This window comes from Dromaius novaehollandiae, chromosome 7 (assembly GCF_036370855.1).
Source record: "Dromaius novaehollandiae isolate bDroNov1 chromosome 7, bDroNov1.hap1, whole genome shotgun sequence".
Classification (NCBI taxonomy): domain Eukaryota; kingdom Metazoa; phylum Chordata; class Aves; order Casuariiformes; family Dromaiidae; genus Dromaius; species Dromaius novaehollandiae.
In genome coordinates this window covers 19129677-19151068 of record NC_088104.1, presented here as the reverse complement: position 1 = coordinate 19151068, position 21392 = coordinate 19129677, and the positions used below count along the sequence as shown (strand labels likewise).

At 48.9% G+C, this 21392-nt stretch overlaps 1 protein-coding gene across 3 annotated transcripts; it reads left to right on the top strand.

Moving 5' to 3' along the window:
* Nucleotide 1: 1 nt before the first annotated feature.
* On the top strand, nucleotides 2–20279 carry STK11IP (serine/threonine kinase 11 interacting protein). Of its 3 annotated transcripts, XM_064514828.1 has the most exons (24): nucleotides 2–165; nucleotides 250–452; nucleotides 2357–2431; nucleotides 2739–2834; nucleotides 3808–3915; nucleotides 4119–4190; nucleotides 5089–5218; nucleotides 5398–5501; nucleotides 6129–6218; nucleotides 7663–7704; nucleotides 8209–8376; nucleotides 8692–8773; nucleotides 8884–9246; nucleotides 9789–9979; nucleotides 10910–11020; nucleotides 11825–12020; nucleotides 13543–14037; nucleotides 15551–15666; nucleotides 15872–15969; nucleotides 16154–16332; nucleotides 16582–16666; nucleotides 17132–17214; nucleotides 18722–18948; nucleotides 19279–20279. In XM_064514828.1, exons 1-24 carry the CDS (start codon nucleotides 111–113, stop codon nucleotides 19417–19419), a joined length of 3510 nt encoding a protein of 1169 aa, XP_064370898.1. In that variant the 5' UTR covers nucleotides 2–110; the 3' UTR covers nucleotides 19420–20279. The 3 variants fall into 3 exon arrangements, 2 of the variants coding, with proteins under 2 accessions (XP_064370898.1, XP_064370899.1); XM_064514829.1 differs by lacking the exon at nucleotides 13543–14037; XR_010389963.1 differs by lacking the exons at nucleotides 17132–17214; nucleotides 18722–18948; nucleotides 19279–20279 and having other exon boundaries at nucleotides 16222–16332.
* Nucleotides 20280–21392: the final 1113 nt, after the last annotated feature.

Below are 21392 nucleotides of genomic sequence, written 5' to 3'. Positions count from 1 at the left end.
CCGGCGCGCTCGGTGGCGCGGCGGAAGCGCGCGGCTCTGCGGGAACGCGGAAGTGCGCGGTGGCGGCGGTGCGGCGCGGCCGGGACCGGCTCGGCCTCCGTCCCCGGCAGATGGCGGCGGCGGAGACGCTGGTGCGCGGCCTGGCGCGGCTGCTGCAGGACGCGGGTGAGTGGCGGCGGCGCCCGGCGCGGGGCCCTGCGGGGCCGGTGGCGGCGCTGACGGCGGGCGCCGCGCTGTGCCTTCCCGTAGGGGATGTGGTCCTGGACGGCCGCAGCACCCTGAGGCTGCCCGCGCCGGCGCTGCAGCACCTCACGCGCGTCTTCGAGCAGCACCTGGGCTCCCGCAACCAGGGCCGCGGCTTCGTCGCCCTGCCCTCGCACCCCGCCGACTCGGCCGCCCTGCTCCAGGCGCAGTTCCTCTTCGACGTCCTGCAGAAGACCCACTCCCTGAAGGTCCGTGCCGGCCTCGCGCGGCCCCGGGAGCCCTGGGGCGGCGGGGGGCGTCCCCACGCCACGGCGGTGGGAAGAGTGATCGGCCACTTCCCGGAGCGCTCGAGCGTCCGGGCAGAGCTCGGCGCCGCTCCCCGAGCCGTGGCTGCGTACACAGCGCTGCAGGACTGGGATGTGCGAGCAGAGCCGGTCCCAGGCATCGTCTCCCCCTCTAATCTGGGATTTTCCACTTCTTATTTCTGAGTTTGACATACTTTTGCCTAGGCCATGGTTCTGGCTGATCTGTTCCACAGCACAGGCAATCGCTAACAACACGTCCTCCTTAAATGAATTTTAAGAAGGCTGTAGTAGAAATCAAAGCATGGTGCTAAGGATGTTTCAGAGGACTTCTTGAAAGGTGGCACATGCTATGAGGCTGCATGTGATTATACTTGGCCCTGGGGCACCACTAGGAGGATAGTAGAGGTGAAGTGGGACTCAAAGGGAAAAGGGAATCAGCTCTACCAGCTCTTTCTAGGCCCTGTGGTGCCACTGAGGAGATGTCATAATGGAGTCCTCAGGCCTCTGGCACTACAGCCTATGATGCCTTTTATAGTGTTTTCAGTAGGAGACGGATTGGAGTTCATTACTCAAATGTTGTTGGGAGGTTTTAACAGCAATGTGATGAAGCTGGAGATCTGCATGGGGCCCAGAGCCTGTGGAGGCTGCAGGCTTCCCCTGGCTCTGCAGCTTTCACAGGTGCTCTGACAGGTCAAGGAAAGGCAGGACAGCTTAGTCAGGAGGATGTTGTGGTGAGTGCTTGTGTTAACCAAATTAACAGCCTTTTACTATAACAAGCATTGAAAGAAGGGGAAGCTACCATTGACCATGCAGTAACTGATTTGCTTAGAGACACTCGCACTTTTTATCAGCCTGTTTAGATTCTTAAGGTAGTGAGGGAGAGGAGAGAAGGTGATTAAATTGCCAGGACACAAATCAAGGATGGCACCTGCTAAAACTGATCATTAGAGCTCTCGGCACAAGCTTCCCCTACAAATGGCCCTGTTCAACATGCTGCATTAGTGCTGGCAAGTGCCAGTGCTGTGATTCATCACTGTCATAGCTGTAACGGTGGAAGCTGTAGTGGTGATGAGGTCTTGGGATTATGTTCTGCACCTGATGAGTCACTTCTACGTGAGCCTAGATGTAGCTGGCAGAGGTGGTCTCTCCAGTTGTTCTCTGGCTGCAGTAGGAGCGTTAACCATTCAGTATTCACTTTGTCTGAAGTGCTGTTTATGCAATGGCTGTAGAAAGCATAAGAAGCCAGATTTAATATGAACACGGCCTCGCTATCTTGTGGCGAGAGGCTGTGGCTGTACTGCAGGATGCAGGGAGTGAGTTTGTAGGTTCCTCTGTCTCATGCTATCAGTGTTTTGGGGGCCAGCTCTATCTTCCATTGTATTTGCTTGTGATTCGCCTTAGTTGGTGTGCTCTAGTGAAATGCACATGCACACCTCCCACCAGCATGCTAGTTTAGCTCAGCTGTTTGGCAAACATAGCTATAGCAGTAAGATTTTTCTCCGCTTAGTAGGTTTGTTGATGGTGGCTGATGGGGAATCCAGCTGTCAGACCTCCTTGCGGTTCTGAAACCACAGGCTTCTGGTGAAGCCATATGGGCAGGGGAGAGGAAATGGAGCAATATGATCTGGCAGTCCTTGGTCTCATGCTAGCTAAAATACCTTTTTCTTTGACCTGTACTAAACCTCAGGGCAATGAGTCAGTGCTGATGCCAGCAGGTGGGGGGAGAACCTATTAGTGAACACTAGAGGTGAAGGGGCCTATTCGTGATGCTGCAATCAGTGCCTCAGGATGGCAGTACTGCAGCACAAATTGAGATTTATGCAAGACTTCTTTTCCCGTTTCTGTAGCTTGTTCATGATCCAAACTGTGTTTTGCAATCTGCTGTGAAGATCTTCCCTTTCAAGTCCCTTCGGCATTTGGAAGTAAGTATAGGAGGCAAAACTGGCTTTGAGCCTTGTTGTGTGGCAACATCTTAGTTTTGTGGTTGCAGAATGCCTCTGCTCTTAAAAAGTGGGTAGGCTTTTGTGGCCTTCCTAAAAGGCCAAGTCTAAACTTCTGCAACATTTGCTTGGGGTAAAGCCTGGATATGAACAAGGAAGGGAATGGAAGGGCTCCCTGCTGCAGTAGGGAGATGGGAGATTGCTCGCAGAGGTGGGCCTGAGATGGCAGCTGCTCTTACATGAGAATATTATAATGTATGTTCTCCTTGCTTTCTCGTCACTGCTGCAGTTGAAGTCTGTCCCTCCGCACTGCCTTCGGGGACTGCGATTAGTCTATTCACAGCTGGAATCTCTAACCTGTTGCAAATGCATCAGTACCTTGGAGGTGAGTGAGGTCTCTGCAGACCCCATGGGGAAAACTGCAGGAGGAAGACTGTCTGGATCCTACAACCTTTCAAGCAGGGAAGATGTGGGAGACGATGTTAACTGTTTTATCAATCGATGCTGTGTATGGCTTCCTCTCTCCCCGCTCTGGGGTCCTACTCATGACTTAATGCTGAAATATCCCTTGTTAGTTCTGCACCTGTGCTCTGCGCTGTGTAGTCCCCTCTTTAGCTTCTCGAGAATTTCTGGCTCCTACCAATGTTTGTGTCACTTAAGTGATTGTTCTGTGTGTCAGGCCATTTCCCTATTCAAAGACCTGCAGCCAATCAAGGTTTATTTGTTTGCACCTCAACAGTCTCTAATTAGAGTTGATAGAAGGAATGCTGTGCCCCTGTGTCTCATCTGCACTGGTTCGCAGTAGGTTTTTGAGACATGAATGCAAGCTCTGACAATGGAGAACTGAGTAACGTAGATTGTGTTAGCAATGGGGCTCTGGGATTGTATCTGCAGCACAGGACCAACTGCCTGCTGGGGAAGAGGGTCTGCTGATGGGGAGTGCTTTGTGGTGTCCTCTGTCTGCCAGAGCCTGTGTTGCTTGACCAGAGCATATGCTCTGGTGCTTCGTCCGTGCTTTGAGGAAGGTCTGGAAAAGATTTTGTAATGATGAATCTTTGTGCTTACAATTCAGAGTTTACTAATTGTAACATGTTAGAATAAGTATTGTCACTTGAGTAGAGAGTGCAGAAGCATCTCCCCTTCTTTCTAAATATTTAGCCATGGAGCTCCCATCACATCCAAATACTCAAATTAGTGACTTAAATGTCATTCCTTCTGAAGGCAATGCAGGGGCCTTAAGGTGCAAACTGCTAGTCTTGTTCTCACTAGCTGTTCTGTGTTCATCTGCTGTTACTAGCTAGTACTCATCACTAGTACAGCTGGTACTCATGAAGGAATGGGTCCTTGCTTCTTCCTAGGAAATCATTTCAGCATGTGGTGGTGATCTGAGCTGTGCTCTCCCCTGGTTGGAACTGCAGACTGTCAACTTCAGCTATAACTCGATCACTGCCTTGGATGACTCACTGGTGAGTGGAGCATGCTTCCTGCATGACTGAATGGAAGAGAGGAGATGATCATGGCCAGGAACTGGGCACTCTTTTGCTGATGCTGACGGGTCTGGGTGGGAGTGGGCAGCATTCACTTTCATGGCCTCTCCCAGCAGGACAGGCTTTCCATGCTGCAGTAGAGACTCTTGTAGGATCTGATCTAGTCTCTTTTCTTCCATCAGCAATTACTGAATGTGCTTAGAGTCTTGAATTTGAGTCACAACAAGGTCCAGGACTGTGAGCACTATTTAACGGTAAGTATCTGGGGCTGAGCCCCAGCATATGTGTATGGAGAGCATGCTACTAAAGTGGTCTTAGGCTATGTGCCTGCTAGGTGAAGTATGCCACAAGAGATAGGAGACACGGCTTAACAGGCATGTGATGTGGAGCTTCTGCTTGCAGCCTTGAAACTGTTCTTCCTGTTTGTGCACCCCCTGCCTCATTGGGGCAGAGAAGACAGTGTTCCCTATCCGCTCTAAGGCAGGAACCTTTGCTGTATGTATCGTCACCTCTCCAGTGTGGCTGAGACTTCACTGTAACCTGTGCAGTAGGTGTAGCCAGGATTTGTTGTTCAGTTTGTCCAAACTGCCAGTAATATTTCCTTCTTGGTCTCAGAAATTGCCTGCCAATTACTTTAGAAAGGTGGTCGTCTGTCACAGTGGCATTTGTGTCTCTGGGGAACAGCGCTGAAATCCTGTCTGTGCTGGGCTAGATCTGCTTCTTTTGAGAGAAGCTCTGAAATAGCTTTTTTTGGAGTTAGTAAAGCTCACAATACTTCACTGACTTCCTTTTCTTTGGAAGGATGACTGTGCTTCTTGTCATAGCAAGTCCAGCCTTTTGCTTAGGCAGGGCATCCTGTCCCTTCCTGTGAAGTTGATGGTGCAGGGGAAAGCTGCTCCTAACAAATCTTGCAGAGGAGTTGGATCATGTTGAGTGCCCCTAGGCAAACTGCTCCAGATGTGAACATTGAAGTCTTATTGCAGAAATAGTCCAAAAAACTCACATTTGTAAGTGGCCTTGGCAGGTTGCTGTTGCTTTTTGCTATATGTGGGGGATGGAGAGAAAGGTAGGGGCTAGTGCCCTGCCTGAGTTCAGGATCAGGCTTTGAGCTAAGGTCTCAACTGATCTGGTGCTGCTCTTCTCTCTAAACAGACCCTTACAGAACTAGAGTACCTCAATCTGGCCTATAACTTCCTGTCAAAGGTGCCAAACCTTGGCATTTTCAGCCGATCCAAGCTGGCGACTCTGATCCTGCGCAACAATGAACTTGACAGCATTAATGGTGAGCCCAAGGGGGAGGAGTGCTTCTGAGTTGGAGGCCTTTCCCTCTTCCAGGAGGAACACAGCTTGAAATCTTGGGCACAGCTATTTTTACTAGTGTTCAGTGTGGGGGAGAGGGGCAGGGGAGGGTTCTGAGGTTATATCTTCTGGCATGCTGATGGTTTCTTGCTTTGTTTGCAGGGGTGGAACAGCTGGTGAATCTGCAGCACCTGGATGTGGCCTATAACCTGCTACTGGAGCATGCCCAGCTGGCACCACTGTCTACTCTGCACTGTTTAAAAAAGGTAAGCATGAAGCCTAGTGGGTTGGTAGTTTGGAGATGTCATGGTCTGGGGTTGCAAGGTGGAGGCTGCTTGGCAAGAAGAGTGTTGGAAATTAAATTCAGCTCTTGAGCATTTAATTTTGATGAGGAAAGCTGGTAGGGGAGCATTGATGAGACACCTATATTTTAGTCTGCTCTGTCATTCAAGCTAACCTTTCTTCTCTATGTTCATTCCCATCTCCTTGTTCTACCTTTCAAATTTTGATACTACCAAGTTCTGTAAAGATCCTCACCTAATTCTTTTGTGGATCTGTGGTGTTCAGAGAAGTCTGAAGAAGGAAAACTGCATTTGCCCTAGGGCCCATGAAGCAAAAGAGCCTGCAAAGGACTGCTCTCTCAACACTTTCTGGAGTCAGTACAGGAAAGGCTTTTGTCGATTTAGGGGGCATGAATAAGAAATACTTAATTTCATTCTCTGCTGAACAAATTTCAGGAAACATTGAAAAAGCTTAGTCCTCTCCTGGATTTTTCATCATTCCACTTTAAGGACATTTCCTGAAGCAGACAGAAGTCCTGGAGCCATAGGGCAGATGAGGTTGAGGTACAGAATACTGTTTCTAATAAATATTTCTCTATTTTCCTCACTCAGCTGCACTTGGAGGGAAACCCATTATGCTTCCATCAAAACCACCGATCTGCAACACTTGTACATGTGTCTCCCAGGGCAGCCTCCTCCAATGTGAGTATTGGCTATATGCCTTCCGCCCCTGGGGTTGAAGGATTAGGGTGTTCTAAAGCACAGGGGTAAATGAAGAGAAAGTATTTTGGAAACTTGAAAGCTGATTCCAGTGGTGCAAGGATGAAGGCTGAGTAATTTATGCTTAAATTTTAGTGAGGTGTGTTAGCCCAGGGCAGACAGAGCTCAGTACTGATCTTAGGTTTGCAAGGCCTCTGGTTTTAACCCTTCTTTCCTGTCTACTTCATCAGTTTTGGTTTCTGATTGTCCCAAAACTTTACTCTGTTCCTGCCAGGTAGCGACTATTTAGCTGGGCTTTGCAATCAAGGAACTCACTGACTCAGCCCACCTTGCCTAATCACATACTGCTTTGGCAGTGGTGACCACCTCCTTTTTTTCCCCCTCATCACTCTGCTCCGAGCCAGGTGTCTTCACTGTTTTCCTTGCACTCTGGTGCTTAAATCAGTCCTTGGTGGCCTGCTTTTAAATAAATGGGCCAACAAAGAAAGTGTTCTGGCAGTTTAGCAAGTAAAAGTGCTTGCTGATGGGTGAGAGGTATTGCAGAGCTGGTATGCCCTTCATGGTAGCAGCAAATGGCTAGATTCATTGTCATCAAACTGTATCTTGAAACAAGCTTTCATTGAGCCTTCTTTTTTGTAGAAATTTCTCTAATCTGTGTGTGGGGTTTTTTTTTTATTATTATTTTTTATTTAGTGGGTTCTTTCCTTTTACTCAACCTGCAAAATCCTCTGCCATTCATCCTTTGAACACTTCACAAGTTGTCAAAGTGCTCTTGTGCCCATCTGCTATGAAACCTTGTGTCCAGGGGAGGAAATAGATTACTTTTCCTGGTTGTTAGGAAAGTTTTACTTCAGGACTGCTCCATACTTTGTGGCCAAATATACCTTACTGTGAGACTCCAAATGTTCATCTGATTAAGTCCTTGGGGAAGAATAAGGGAGACTTGGTCAATTTAAGAGTTTACATTGGAGTAGTGTGCTGCTTAGTGCTTTCAGTCTGGCAAGCAGGGGCTTCCTAGCTCCTGGTTACTGGAGCTCAGTTAGACTAAGCCTAGAAGTAGGGTGTAAGCTTTGAGGTGAAGGTGAGTAGTCCTCAAGACAATTCATGAAGTATTGCAGTAGGGTCTCTGTCATATCACTTCTGCAAATTGCCTTAGATATGTTTCTGAGACTCCTGAAGTCCGTAAACAGGAAAACCACAATGGTTCCTTCTGGCCTTGTATGCTATTAAGTCAGGTAGCTACATGAAGGACTAATGGATAGGTGGGAATAGGGTTGCTTCTGGTAGTCTTTGCAGTCTTGTGCAAGGATCATGTACCAAGGACGCAACCCTAGGATGGTCTGAAGGGGAATAGGAATCAGTAGATGCTGTCCTGGACAAGTGCCAGACAGGTGGAAGCTGACTGCAAATGGGTCTCTAATTACAGTTCCTCTTGGATGGAGAGCCACTGTCTTCCTCAGACCTAATGGTAAGTACAGTGCTGTAAACTGACCTTACTGGCTTTGGGGGTGGGAAGTCGGACACATTTCTCCATCCTCATGTGTCCCACTTAATCTGTATTGACTGCCTTGCCTCTTTGAAGCAATTCTTTTTGGCTCAGTTTGTGCTGATTCCTAGTAATTGTTTGGACTGATCAGTTAGCTTGTTCTGTCCTATGCACCACTGCAGAATTTGGAGCCTTGCCTGTTTCACTTTCAGGTGCTATCTGGCACTTGACACTTGAATTACATGTCAGCAAAACAAACAGTTGTCAATTCCCTATATGCTGCTTTTAAGAAAGGCATAGACTGAGTTAAATTGGAGCAGTCATGACAAGCAGTTGAGTCAGCCAGGCAGGGTTTGTTGTCACCACTTCTACTGAGACGGTAGATGTTTGGGGTGATGAGCAGAGAAGTTCTCAGCCTGAGTTGTGGCTTGGTTACCCGGCATCACCTTCATGCTCAGCTGACAGTGTTCTCTTCTTTTGGCTTAGCACCTTCCAAAATTTGTGCAAAGTGTGTCACAGTCGATCCACACATCTACTTCAGAGAAGACTGCACTGGACCGCAGTGCTCTGGACAGTTCCTGTGCTGCAGACTTCAGCGACAGTCAGTCCCCAGCAGAGAATGTGGCTGTCAGGTTCACTCGGAAGAAATGCAAGGTCTGGGACTGACGTAGCATCTTAACTTTGTAGCTGGCCTGTTGGGAGAGGGGGATGGCTCTGTGTGAAAGTCCTGTGCTGTGGGATGTTGTCTAGTACTGACTGGTTGGTCCTGGCCCTCTGCACTGGTGTGTGCTAGGTAGGGACTTGGCTTAAAGTCAGTCTTGAGCTACTGTAACAAGTGTTTTGTGAGATGTTTTTGCACTGGAACAGCCAGGAGCGGTCATGCACTCTTCTGCCTGGCAGAGCCTGTGATCAGATGCTGTTTTCAGTTGTTCTGGTGCCTCCCAACTATTCTTATCCTGTTTGTTCCAGGGAAGAGTTAAAGTGCGCAGAGCAAGCATTTCAGAGCCCAGTGACACAGAACATGAGTCCCAGGCTTTACCTCTCTCTGCTGGTGAGGCTTGTCTTCTTCCTTGGTAACACAGCAACTGAACAGCCCACAGTCAGAGGTGTGTGCTCTGGGATGGTGGCTGTCTCCATACTTCCAAGGTTTTCTCTGTGCAGGCCTCGTCCTACAGCATCAGAAGGAGATGAAGCGTATGGACAGCTTCAGAGATCGCTTTGGTGTTGACTGGCTGCGGTACAAGAGACACCTGGAGGAGCGTGACCAAGTACCTGTCATCTGCCATAGCCATTCTGCAGATGAGATCGCAGGCAGACCTGCTGCAACGGACTTGTTGAGTGAGAGCTTTGGCCTGGAGCAAGGAAAACCCGAAGTGTTCCAGAAAGAATCCTCTCCTCCTTTGGACGATGCTGAGAAGGAAGAAGAGCCTGACCTACAGCTGGATGTCCCTGTGAGAGAAGAACAGAGAGAAGAGGAGGCCGATGAGCTAATGCTTGGAGAGGAAGAAGATGAGAAGACAGAAGGTAAATGGGTCCTTTTGCTGTGTTTAAAGGCTTGGGTGATAATAGAATAAATGGATCAAATGTAATATCCCTGAAGCTTCATCATACTGGGGACACTGTCTTGGGAGACCTCCATCAAGGCTGAGACAACTTTCTCTGCCTTGTCTGCTCTACTTCTGACACCTCCTAAGCAGTCAGGTATGGCTGCCTCTGTGCTAGCATTTTGCTGGAGGAATGCCACTGACTTTGTATCCCTTACAGCTGAAGCAGAGATGGTTGCCACAGTGCTACCTGTGGAAAGGAGGGGAGGGAGCAGAGAGAATAGGACTCGAGTCTGCTGCTGGAGTACCTGCAGTGCTGCCTTGATTTAATGCTGGTTTTGCATATAGTAGTTCTGCAGCTTTATGCCTAGATAGGCATCCATATGCCTTCTATTATCTGTGTGTTGCCCCAAGTCACAGCCTGCCTCAGAGGACTGGGTGGGACTACTGATCCCCAGCGAGACACAATCTGGGCCTGAAGGCCTGCTGTGTGTACTGACCTCTGGTTGCCTTGCTTGGCAGTGGACCTCTGTCAGCCAGTGCTGGTGAGCCAAATAGAAAGTGAAGGCGACCCGGAGCCAGACTGGATCTTCCTTCGGGTCACAGCTAGGCATGTGATTGAGGTGGAGCTGAAGGCTGCCAGAGTCCTCCACAAGCTGGAGCTGAAGTGCCTGCAGAAGATGGAGACCTCTGAGATGAACTGGAAGAGGATGGTGAGTTATGTCTCTGTGTGAGCCTTTGGCATGTTATCCCTGTATGGACCAGCATTCTGGATGTGGGCTTCTGTCACTGAGTGCCCTGTAGTTTTTATAGCGCCTGTAAAGCCTGACTGAGTCTCTTTAACCCCATGCATGTGTATTGCTTAGGATGTCTGTGATAATGCAGCAGAAATCAGCACCAGTTTTATTCCAAAACTAGAGTTAAAAGGACTATGGCTGGACTTGTTCCAGCACGTAGGAATGAGAGACTTCCCAAGAGGAGCCTAAATCAAGTGAAGGCAACCTCCTTCTCATCTGTTCTTCAGTGGGATATCCCAGCCGTGGAGGGCTCTTTGTGGACTGCACTTTTTCTTTGACAGTGCAGCACTGAAGTTAGGTCTTGTGTGATTTTTTGGAGAGCTACTGATAGCTCAGTAGGCAGTTTTCCATCTGCTCTAGGTGTGTGCTTTAGTACTGCCAGCCCTATTGTGTTTTTGTGGTTTTTAGAAAGGGAAGTTAGAAACCACTTTTCTCGTGGTCGGATTTTAAGAACATGTTCAATGCGTGCATGAACTTGATCACAAGCTCTTCTAAAACACTTTTTTTTCCCAAAAGCTCCAACTCACTTTTCTTCCTGTTCTTGTACATCTTAAAAGTTTGTGGCATGCTGTTCTTCTGAAATACCTTCCTGACAAGGTGTTTCATTTGAGACACATTCTTCTGGGCCTTAAAACTTAATAGTTGTCTTCAGCACTTCATACAGCTTGAATTTTTCAGCCCATTTTACCAGACTCCTAAACACCATCAAGGTCTTTCTGGGAGGGCTATTCAAGGCTTACTAGATTCCAGAGCTCTGGCCATGTTTCCAACAGTTGCAAATGAATGTGGCCTGTGGCCTGGATACTGTGCCCTCTTTCTGGAACTGATGTTTTCTGTCTCCTGCAGGACCTGGAACGAGTTTTCCCTGTTCTCACATTACACTTCAGCTACATTCGCAAGGACCGGCAGAAGCGCAAATATGTGGTGCTTGATGACTGCCCGGAGCAGTGTCTACAGGTGGGGAGGCTAACGGGGGAAGTGTGTGGGGGGAAGGCAGTGTTTTTAGAAAGTCGTTGGATTCTTGCGGCCATCGGAATCCCTGTTCTCAGAGCATGTGTGCATCTGACCTCCTCTTACTAGCTGGGCAGCTCATGTCTGGACTGTATTCTCAGGATTTATCTTGCTGCACAAATGACCTGTGGAGGGCTCTGTGAGCACGGCCATGGGTAGTGGAGCTTCTGAAGCATAAAAGGTGCTGTCAAGGAGAAAGCTTTGCAGTTTCCTTCCCTTGGGAAAAGAGGAGCTGAGTTCTAGTAGTAAAGTTAGTGACCTTGTCTTACGCACGTGTGGCATATTTCCTGGATACTGTGTGATGCTCTGACCTGTGCTTAGCCTTCTATACAGCGAGAGTATCCATGCTATGGCAACTGTGTTCTACACAGCTGCTATAGTGACTCTGCTATCAAATCCAAGTATTTTTCCTGAGGCACTGTTGTTTAAAAACAGTTAAGCAAGGTGCTGCAGAAAAGACACAAACAGATGGGATACTTGAGACCTCTAAATATATAGGTGCAAGACACAGACCTGCAAACAGGTTTGTCTTGGTCTTTTGCAGTGAAGTTTGGTGCCTTTGGCAGGTTTTTCACAGATTAGCTGTTGTGCACTGCTGGCCTGGGATATGGCCCTGCACACTTGCAGTCTGAAATGCTGTGATGAGGCATGTGAGGAAACTTGCTAATGTCAGAGACCTGCTTTTATTAGGACAGTTTTAGTCTGCCTGCTAGCACTCTTTTTTTTCTTTCCCTGTGCTGCTACTTCTAGTCTGTGCTTGAAGTGTTGATGCCAGCTCTGGAGGAGAATCGGAGAAATCGAGGCCAAGAGAAGGGATTCACAAAGCTCCAGTGCCTGAAGTGCAAGCAGGAGTTTTTCCAGTCTCTGGCTTCCTGGCAACAAGGTCTGTGTTCTGCAGAGGCTGGAGATGCCAAAACACTGGAGACCCTAGCTGCCTCAGATCAAGGTAGGACCTAGTCCCCAGAAAAAAGATGTTATCTGATGCCAAGGCAGGCCATACGTGGCAGCTGTGGTGCAGAGCATGGCGTGCATAGGAGAGGGTAATGCCTTGGTTGCACTGGAATTAAAACATGTTGTGGGATACACTCTGACTTGGCATGTTTGGATTGTCAGGGAAGAGGCACTCACTGCTTGTCTGCTACCAAGAATAAGCCACTGTTTTACTGTTTAAGCAAACAGTACCCTGTTGTGGATGGCCTCAAGTGTGCGAGAACATAGGGGTGCTGGAAAACTGCAGATGGTCCATGGAAATCTTAGGTCTGGGAGAGGCCTTAAAAGTCCTGTAATCCCTTGTCATATGTAAAGCATGGTCAGTTCTGCTATACAGGCTCTTTCTGAAAGACCTTTGCTAATGGAGGTTTCTGGACAATCTGCTTTGTTATTTCAGATAAAACTTTGGCTGTTAGTCGTCAGAAAAACAACCGCTACCCTGGCTGAAATCTCCCTGACTGTAATCTTAAGCTTATTGCTGCTTCCCCTATGGAGAATTATTTTTTCCTTTCTTTGTACTTGAGAGCTGTTCTCCCCCCCACCCCTGCCACTAGTCCTGCCTTCTTTCCTCTAGACTAAATAAGCTCAACTCCGTAGATAATTTGCTTGTCAGTCATATCTCCTACAATCCAGTTGTTCTTGCTGGTCTCCTTTATACCGTTTCCCATTAGTCCACATTTTTCTTTGGGTGTCTGAAACTACATGCAGTATTTTGTCTGAGCTATTACTAGTGCTGATTAGGCATCTTCTGACTTGAGTTTCTCAAAGCTTTTCTCAGCTTAAATGTGAAATGGAGAGTGCTTAGCCTTAGCTTGTAGGATGCTACTGGTTTGAGGAAGTAACCTGGGATTGGAGGACTCTGCAGTGAAGGCAGAAGTGCTGTCCTGTCTATAGTGCTTTTCTCCACCCCAGAACACTTTCTTCCTCCAGGGTAGTAGAAGTCCCAAGCTCCAGCTGAGAGTCTAGTGTGGTGTGGGTGAGGTGAGTGTCAGGAAGGAGGGTCAGGAGGAATGAGGGCTGCTAGAGAATGGGCACAGCAGGCTCATGAGCTGGCGAACTGGAGGATAAGCCAAGCCAGGGATGAGGGTGACTAAGGAAGGTTGGATTGACTGGTGGTAAGCTTGATCTTCAAAGGCAATGTGAGCACTTGTGGATATGAAACGGAGGACAGAGATGAGCCAAAGCCCTGATGTAGGTTATCGGTTGCAATTACAACCCACACTAACCACTCTATTTCCGAGCAGGGTTATTTTATTTGGGTGTTGGCACTGATCCAGAATTTCTGATTGATTTGAGAGGGGAGATGTGTAGGATATGATTCTGGATAGAGCTGTTCAACAAGGTGCTGAAGTCAGGCTGTGACTGAGCTATTGTCTACTTTGAAGGGGATGGCTTGTGGTTTGCAGAAAAAAAAGTGAAAATCTTGCTGGGGGAGAGCTGTTCTTGTTTTGCTCTATCCCTGATGAAGTGTTTCACAGATACCGCAGCACCTGGCGAACCCATAGCCTGTCCCAATTGTTCCAGTGACCATGTGGTCATCCTGCCTTTGGAGATGTCCTCCAGTGCATCTCTGCCACCTGGCCCTGATGGCACAAGTGAGGATTTGTCGGAATCTGTTCTGGAGGGAGGCAGCCATCAAGAAGGCACAGAGGAAGCATCTGCCCTGACCAGTGAGAGTGGGAAGTTTTACATTGGTGGGGAGGACAGCTCTGAGCTGGACACCAGCAACGGCACCAGAACCCCGGAGCTCAGTGGCGAGCACGACAGCACTCTCCATTCCAGTTCTCGCAGTTCAGATGGGGGCTGTGGGAAGAAGGAGCTGGGCATGAAAAAGCAGTACTTGTCCTTCAGTCACACTGACACCAACGGGGGCAGCTTGATGGGGAGCTACCATTACAGTGTCTCTCGTGCGCCCACTCCTTCTCAGCTGTCTTTGAACTCCGAGTCAGAGGAAACCTGGAATCTCAGTCCTCGTGAGTATGTAGGAGCTGTACAGGGTGTAGGGGTGGTGTGCACAGCTTGGTGGTGGGCTCTGTCTGGTGCTTGCAGTCTGCACTGCCTCCTGTTTAATGCAGGAAAAGGGGTCATCAAGCACAGGCAGTGGCTATTGTGCTTGTGAGCAGAGCACTTCATACCCTTCTTCTGTTCCTTCCTCATGCCTGAAGGTAGGGAAAACTGAATCAGCTCCTAATCAGTAGCATTGCTCAGACTTTGGGTAGTAGGCCCTTGTTCTGGGAGCCATACTGCTCAATCACAGGCATGCTGGGTTCCTGTGGTCCTAATGAGCTGCCAGCTGGAGTGTTACCTTTGGAGAATGCTACACACAATAGTCCCTGTCTTTATTCTGTGGCTTAAGTGCAGTGTAAGGTTAGCACGTCTGTTGGAGGCTCTGGTTCATAGATCTACAGCTTCTTGTGTTCACTTCAGTGATATTTGTGAACTGAGATGACAAAGCCTCTCCCAAAGAAGGGCCTGTGTGCTGGCTGTGTGAGCTTGCAGTTACTGTGAGGTGCACAAAGAGCTTTATGTGAAGGGACTTGGATTTCTGTTGTGGCAGAGACTGCCTTTGCTTGGACTTCAGCATGTAATTTATAGAATAACTTAACTTGGAAGGGACCTCTGGAGGTCATCTGCTTCAGCCCCCCAAGTGGCTTTTATTGCAACTGCTCTCTGGCCCTGATTTGTAAACCTGTGAGCCTCTTATCTATAGAGGTCTCCCCTGGCCTGTCAAGACTGCTGCGTCTCTGAAGAGGACTCAGTATAAGACCAATGTTTAGGACCAGCATGCTTAGTCTTGTGTACTCACAGAAGTGTATGAGGTAAGGCAGTCTCTTGTTTTGTGTCAAATTGCAGGGTACCAATTTAATGAACTGACACCATGAAAAAGTTCTGTTGAGGATAATTTGACTGATGTAGTGTTCTTTGTGGAGAACAGGCCTTTTTTTTTGGGGGGGGGGGTGGTGGAACGCTGTTCTCAGGCCACTGGACACTCGGCAATTAGCATGTCAGTATTGTAGCTGTTGTATTTGTCATGCAACTGTATGAACCAACCACTTATACAAGGTAGGTTCCTTACCAGTTTTCTTGGTCCCTTTTATTCCTACCTTGGTCTAAGTCAGAGACCTGAGCTGACACTAGCTGAAATGAGAAATGTCTTTTTGATTTGGTGTGGAATTGCCCTTCTGCCACATCTGGAAGCGAAGTGGTGTCCCCCTGTGACTAAACAGCTGGGCAGAGGTTGAAGATGGATTAGACCAAGGCTTTGTACATCTGAAAGAGCAAGTGTTAAAGTGGTGGAGTCCCCTCATGTCTCTGCGTTGAGATCTGTGGCCTGAAGAGCCCTAGTTCTGATCCTCTCTCTTGAGGAGAGACTTGATGCAAGCGAGCGTGCAAAGGGGTGACAGTGCTGCCTCACTGCCAGTCTACGTGACTGAGCAGCCTCTGGTCAGTGGGGAGAGTGCTGATGCCACCGTTTGCTCTCCTCAGCTGCAAATGGCATCCTGAACGTGAGGGACTTCCGTTCTGTGGATCATCGCCTGAAGCTGTACCTGGATATGGAGGTTTTTGAGGAAGACTCTGAGGAGTTCCAGTGCTTCCTCAAGGTGAGCTCCTGCAGCGCCACCTCTACATCCTATGGGCAGCTCTGGTCCTTGGCCATCCTTTTAGCTGCCCTGTGAGTTCTGCTCTGGAATGGCATCCCAGAGCCTGGGGGGTATGAAGGGATCTGACATGTATCTGGGCCAGTCCTTTGTGTGGGTGAGCTGGCAAGGGGTAGGCCAGTACTGTGACCTGCCCTCTGTGCTGCAGGTGGCCATGGTGAAGTTTGGTCGATATGGGGAGTTCCTCTCGATCCTGGTTGCCTCTGACCTCAGGATTTATGTGCTGGAAGTCACTGGGGTTATCAGGTGAGGAGAGTGGTGGCAAGTGAGACCCGGAAGCAAGGCCATGAGTGCTGGGTGGTGCAAGCCTTATGCTGGAGAGGTGGTGACATGCAAAAGCTCTTCTGGCAAAACTCCCTGGTGCAATGTGACGTGGGAGAGGAGGAGGTGGGGTAGTCTGCTGCAGCTGAGTGCTGTACTCTGTGACTAGGGGACAGCCTGCAGACTGGCTGAAGAAGAATGACTCTCACTACCTGTCTGATATTTCCCATCTGGAAGTGGGACTCTGCCACCAGAGCTTGCGAATGGAGTTTGAGAACCCAAGAGCCTCCTACAATCTGCTGATCCGGAACCAGAGCTGTTGTGACCAGTTCCTGCAGACACTGACATGTAAGAGTTAAAGCTGTAGCAGAGAAATGGGGAGGATTTGGAAGATTTGCTTTTGGAGATGCACTATGAAGGCTGCAATTGGGATGTATGTTACAAAATCAATTCTCACCAGCTCAGAAGAAAGTTGGGAGAGAATCCTACTGGTGCCATAATTTAGTGTCTCTATATAGACTAGAGAACTATCCTGAGCTGTTGCATACTGCCATTGGGCTTGCAGTAAAAAGATACCTACCTTCTACCTGTCTTTAGATCTCATACAAGAGCTGCCTGCCAAGCACAGGAGTAAGGTGAAGGAAATCCCCACTGTGGAGATGAATCCTCAGCATTCTCTATGGTAAGACCAGCCTCTGAGGGGATGGAGTTTGGGATAGAAAAGGATGTTTGCTTTTCCAGCAGTTCCTGGGATGTGTGGCAGCAAAGTAGGAGGCATCACTGGAATGAGAGCAAAGCTATGTTACAGGCTTGAGGCAGCTGACTCAGGTGCCTGCTGCACAGGGGGTGATGGACTGAGCAGGCAGGGTGATTCTAGCTCTCTAGGAGGAGCCTGGGCAGAACAGAACTTGGGGAGAAAAAGGTGGTGGCATAGGGCTGACTGGTCCCATGTGAGAAGCATTTGTTTTTTTGCTGGCGAGGTGGTGGGCAGGGAGCACTGAGAGTGGCAGGACAGAGAGGAATTTTGCTATAGCATGTGGAAGAGATCAGTCCCTCCCTTCCCTAAGAGGACAGAACAAGAATGAGCTCACAGCAAGCCTAGACTGAGAACAGAGTGCTTCCTTGGATTACCTACTGTCTCTCCCAGGTCCTTGCTGGACTACAAGACCACAGACTCCATGGCTGTAGATGACACTTGTTTCTTCTACCTGCTGGCCTATCTGATCCAAGGTACAGGAGATCTCAGTGGCCCAGTTTCTCACACTTTGTGCTGTCTACTTCCATGCTTGTGTTTTTATTGTACGGTGTATAGGAACAGGGCTGGCCTATGGTTCCAGTAGCAAGATGGGGAGGTAAGAGTTTTTTAGTGTTGGGATATGTAGGCTAGTAGCATGCTTCTGCCTATAAGTGTTAGGTCTCCCAGCCCTTTTTGGAATGAAAGCCCAGGCTCTAGGGAGCAGTTGGTCTTGCACACCAAGTTTGGAGATGATTCAAAATGGCTGCTGAGAAGCTGGAAATGATCTAAGGGCTGAATTGTTCCCCTGGGATGAGGGAAAACTTGAGGGGTCATGCACACATTTGCATGTGAGAAGCTGAAAGGCACTGCCTCAGTTTGGGAGAACAGGAGCAGGTCTAGAGAACCCTAGAAGGTAGGACAGGAGGAGCCCACCCAATCTGTTGAGGGCCAAATGTGCTAGACCTGAGATTTGAGTCTTCAGTGAACAATTTCAGTATCATCTTAGCTTGAGACATCAGAAAAAGCAGCGTAGTTGTTAATCGTGCACTGGCTTTGTTACTGCTCTTGCAGTCGTCTTCCCTGGTGGCCATTGGGAAGCTATGAGAGAACAAGAATTACAAGGAATCTGTGGGAAGTATGTTTATTGGTCTCCTTTAAGCTGCACAAATAGCCTGTGGGAGGGAGAACTTAAAGTGCATTTCTGTTACTCTCCAGTTTTTCTCCTTTTTTAGAGTATAGTGCCCAAAACTGGATGCTGTTCCAGCTGTGGCCTCCCTGCCAAGTAGACAGGACTAATTAAGCATCACATCTCTGATACTCCTACTAATTCCCAAGAGCGAGCTGTGACAAGAAAAGCAATGTGTTGATATAGCAGTTTGTGATCCCCTGTGACCTCAGCCAGTTCTGCTAGTGATTTCCTATTTCTGTGCATTTGACTTCTTCCCAAGTTCTAGTGCTTTTCATTTGTATCCACTGAAATCAACTGAATGATATTTATGCTCCCTGTAATTTAGCAAAACTGTTTTGCTTTCTGCCATACTTACGACACATCCCAACTTGGTATTACACTTTATTTGTGTGCTCTCTGTTGTATCCATCAGACCTGCAGCCAGACAAATTCAGGCCAAAAAAGGTGGCCTCTGAGCTGGAGCTGATGACTTTTAACTAAGGAGTGGTAAAGTGTTGGTTAAGAGGTCAAAGGATCTCTTCCTGCCTCACATGAGGATGTTGGCTGACACAATGCCAGTTGGGTGGTGGTCTTTGCTAAGCTTGCTCTGGCAATGAGCTTGAATAAGCTGGTCAAGCCCAGGTGGATTCAGCTACCCTGTTCCCCCTCTTCAGTTGGGAAGCTGGATAAATCTGTTCACCCAGTCACTTGCTGCTGGAAAAGATTTCGGGGGGAGGGGGGGGAATGGGAAGAGGGGGAATGGAAAGCAAAGCTGGTTCTGTGATGACTCAGGCTCTGTGCAGAGCTTCTTCTATTCCCTCCTATCCTTTTAGGGGCATCTGCTTTCCCTGTGACCCTGCTGAGCACCCGCAGCATGCTGTTTCTGCTGGAGGAGAATCACCAGTGGCAGGTGCAGCCCCCTTTGGATGTGGATGGTGAGGCAGAACCACCTCCTAAGAGCAACATCCAGTTGAAGGAGAAGCAGCCAATCAGCAGTGTTAGCAATGTCATAACCTATCGCCTCTATCCCTGTGACATCAAGCTGATGCTTTATGATGAGGTAACCAGAAGGAGTGTCATGGGGCACATAAGACTGGGGGTGGATCCAGGGGGCTGGATTGTGCTCAGACTCTGTTCCTGCCAAGAGCATTTTGGGGCTGTCATCTTTCATCCTAACCCAGGGTCTTGCATCATAGAGGCAGAGGAGGACAGCATATTGCTGCTGTACAAAAGTCATGCAAGGACACTTTCACAACTGGCCATGGAGAGGCAGGAGGATGTTACTTAGGAACTGGGATGAGCTGGCATCTGTGCTGGGGAATAGCAGTGCACAGCTGACCTTTGAGGCTGGGCCCTGCTTATCCACCTTTATCTCCTTTCTCTCTGACAGGTGCTGAAGGTGGAGAGCACTTGGCACATCCGCACAGAGTGCCCTGAGCTCCTGGCAGAGCTGGTGGAGTGGATCCGTGGGCCCTGGGAGGAGATGTTCTCTATTGAGCTACGGAAAGCTGTGCACGAGGGGCTGGAGTGAACTTGCTAGCTATAGGCAGGCAGGACTTGGAGTCAAGAGTGCTGCTGTGCTGGCAATGGTGCACAGGTGTCTGCCACTCCCATCTGACTTTGCTGTCCTGTGGCCTCCGCTACCTACTGAACTCTTGCCCCTAGGCCTTTCTGGTGAGGAGGAAGGGAGCACGCAATAGTCCAAGCTTTGCACAGTCACTCACCTGCACTGGGCTGGCCATGGAAGGAGGTTGTGGAGGGTGTCCCCTATAATCCTGCATAAACTGCACAGAACTGCAACTTGGTGGTGTTTACTAGTCTCATTCAGGGTTAGTAGGGAATCACTCTGAAGGAAATAAGTCACTGAAGGAAGAAGGGAGCAGAACCAGAGCATGTTCAGTGGGACATGCAGTGAGACTAGGCAAACAGCAGGCCAGAGGTAATTGGATGCTGGGCTCTTCTTCTAGCAAGTGTATTTGCTGTCTCTCCAGCTGTCTCAGAGCAGCTGCCATTGTCTGCTGCTAATTTTTCCCCCTCCCTCTTATCCACAGCTTCCCTAAAGCTGCCTGGGGCAAGCTTTCAAACAGGGGCCTGGTTGCACAAAGGGGTAAGGCATGCTGTACTGAACCGTATGGAGAGCCCTCTGCACCTGGCTGCCTGGCAGGGCATGGCTCAGCCTGCTGCTGTAGCCTTTCACTGTCACTGGGGAGGGAGAAGCCATGAGGCTCTTGGGCACAGAAGTGTTGCTCATTGCTTAGGGGTCAGGACCTTGGTGGGCACTGACAGGTGAAAGTGAGGCTTAGGCTTTTCTGAGCAGTCCAAAACCAAGAGTCTCTATTTTAACATGAGTTTTACTATTTTCTATTGTAATAAAAGCTTCTATTTATTGAATTGTCATGTTTTCTTTGCTGCATCCTTTTACATTGCTTTAATGTCATGTAAGGTCTATCTTCATAGTGGCCTCTAGGGCTTCCCAAGATCCCACAAGATAGGAGCCATTTCCCCTCCTGTTCAGAGTTGGGTGCTGATGGGCTGCTAGACTGCTCTTCTCCACATGGCTGGCTCCCAAGCAGCAGCCAAGCCTGTGGCCTGAGTGCATGAACGAAGCCCAAATATGATTAGACTGACAGCAGGTGCTAGTTCTGTTGTTATCTGGTGAAGATTGTCCTCAGGTGAGTACCCTTTGGGCTTAGCCCCAGCAAATTGCTTACTGGCTGCTAACAGGTCCTCAGAGCCATGTCTCTTGTGGGAGCTGTTGCTGTGGTGCCTGTGGCAGTGTGAATGCCTGCCCCTGCAGCACTGTGAATGAGTCCTTTGGCCAAGTGTTGCTCAGCTATTTCTGGGAGGCAATTTGGGGGCTGGCAGGGTAACAAGGCTGCATTTGGGAACTGGATTTTTGACTGGACATATGAGCAGTCCTCTACCTGAAGTCCTAAACCTGGCTGGAATTGAAGCTGACCCTTGCCTCTGAATCTTGGGCAGATTTGACTGGAATGTACTGGGGTGGGAAGGCAGGACCTTTGGGTGGAAGAAACTATGAGACAGGTGTGATGCCAGCTGGTGGAGTGGAAGGAGGTGCATACAACCTCTGCAGGAGCTCCTGCCCCAAATTCTTGCCAGAGTGAAGGTTTTTCCCTGTACCAGTTTTCATCTTGTCTCAACCTCCCCTGCATGAAATTAAATGTGGCTGAAAAATGCTGTTGCCTGGCCTGGGCTTGCTGTGTCATAGGGTCTCTGCACTCTGTCAGGTGAAGAGTAAGTGGAGATGGGGTAGTATTTCAACGCACTTGAAGTTCCCTGGTGGAGTGAGCAGAAACAATCCTGTTAAACCAAGGTGCTGCCAGGTAGAATCTAATCACCCAAGCATAGACCTTTACTGATGTTTGCCTTTCCTAGAGCAGTGTCTCTGTCCTGTTGTGAGCATTCAACCCACAGTTTTGGGGCAAGTTTTCTCACTTCTGACTCCTTAGTGACAAAACTTCTATCTTCTGTCAAGGTGATCTT

What these genes read in the sequence shown, in the direction of transcription:
- STK11IP (XM_064514828.1), top strand. Translation starts at nt 111, where the DNA reads ATGGCGGCGGCGGAGACGCTGGTGCGCGGCCTGGCGCGGCTGCTGCAG. An exon ending in CTCTGCACTGTTTAAAAAAG is followed by an intron (nt 5,502 to 6,128) that starts GTAAGCATGAAG and finishes TTCCTCACTCAG; the next exon opens with CTGCACTTGGAGGGAAACCC. An exon ending in TGTCTTCCTCAGACCTAATG is followed by an intron (nt 7,705 to 8,208) that starts GTAAGTACAGTG and finishes CTTTTGGCTTAG; the next exon opens with CACCTTCCAAAATTTGTGCA.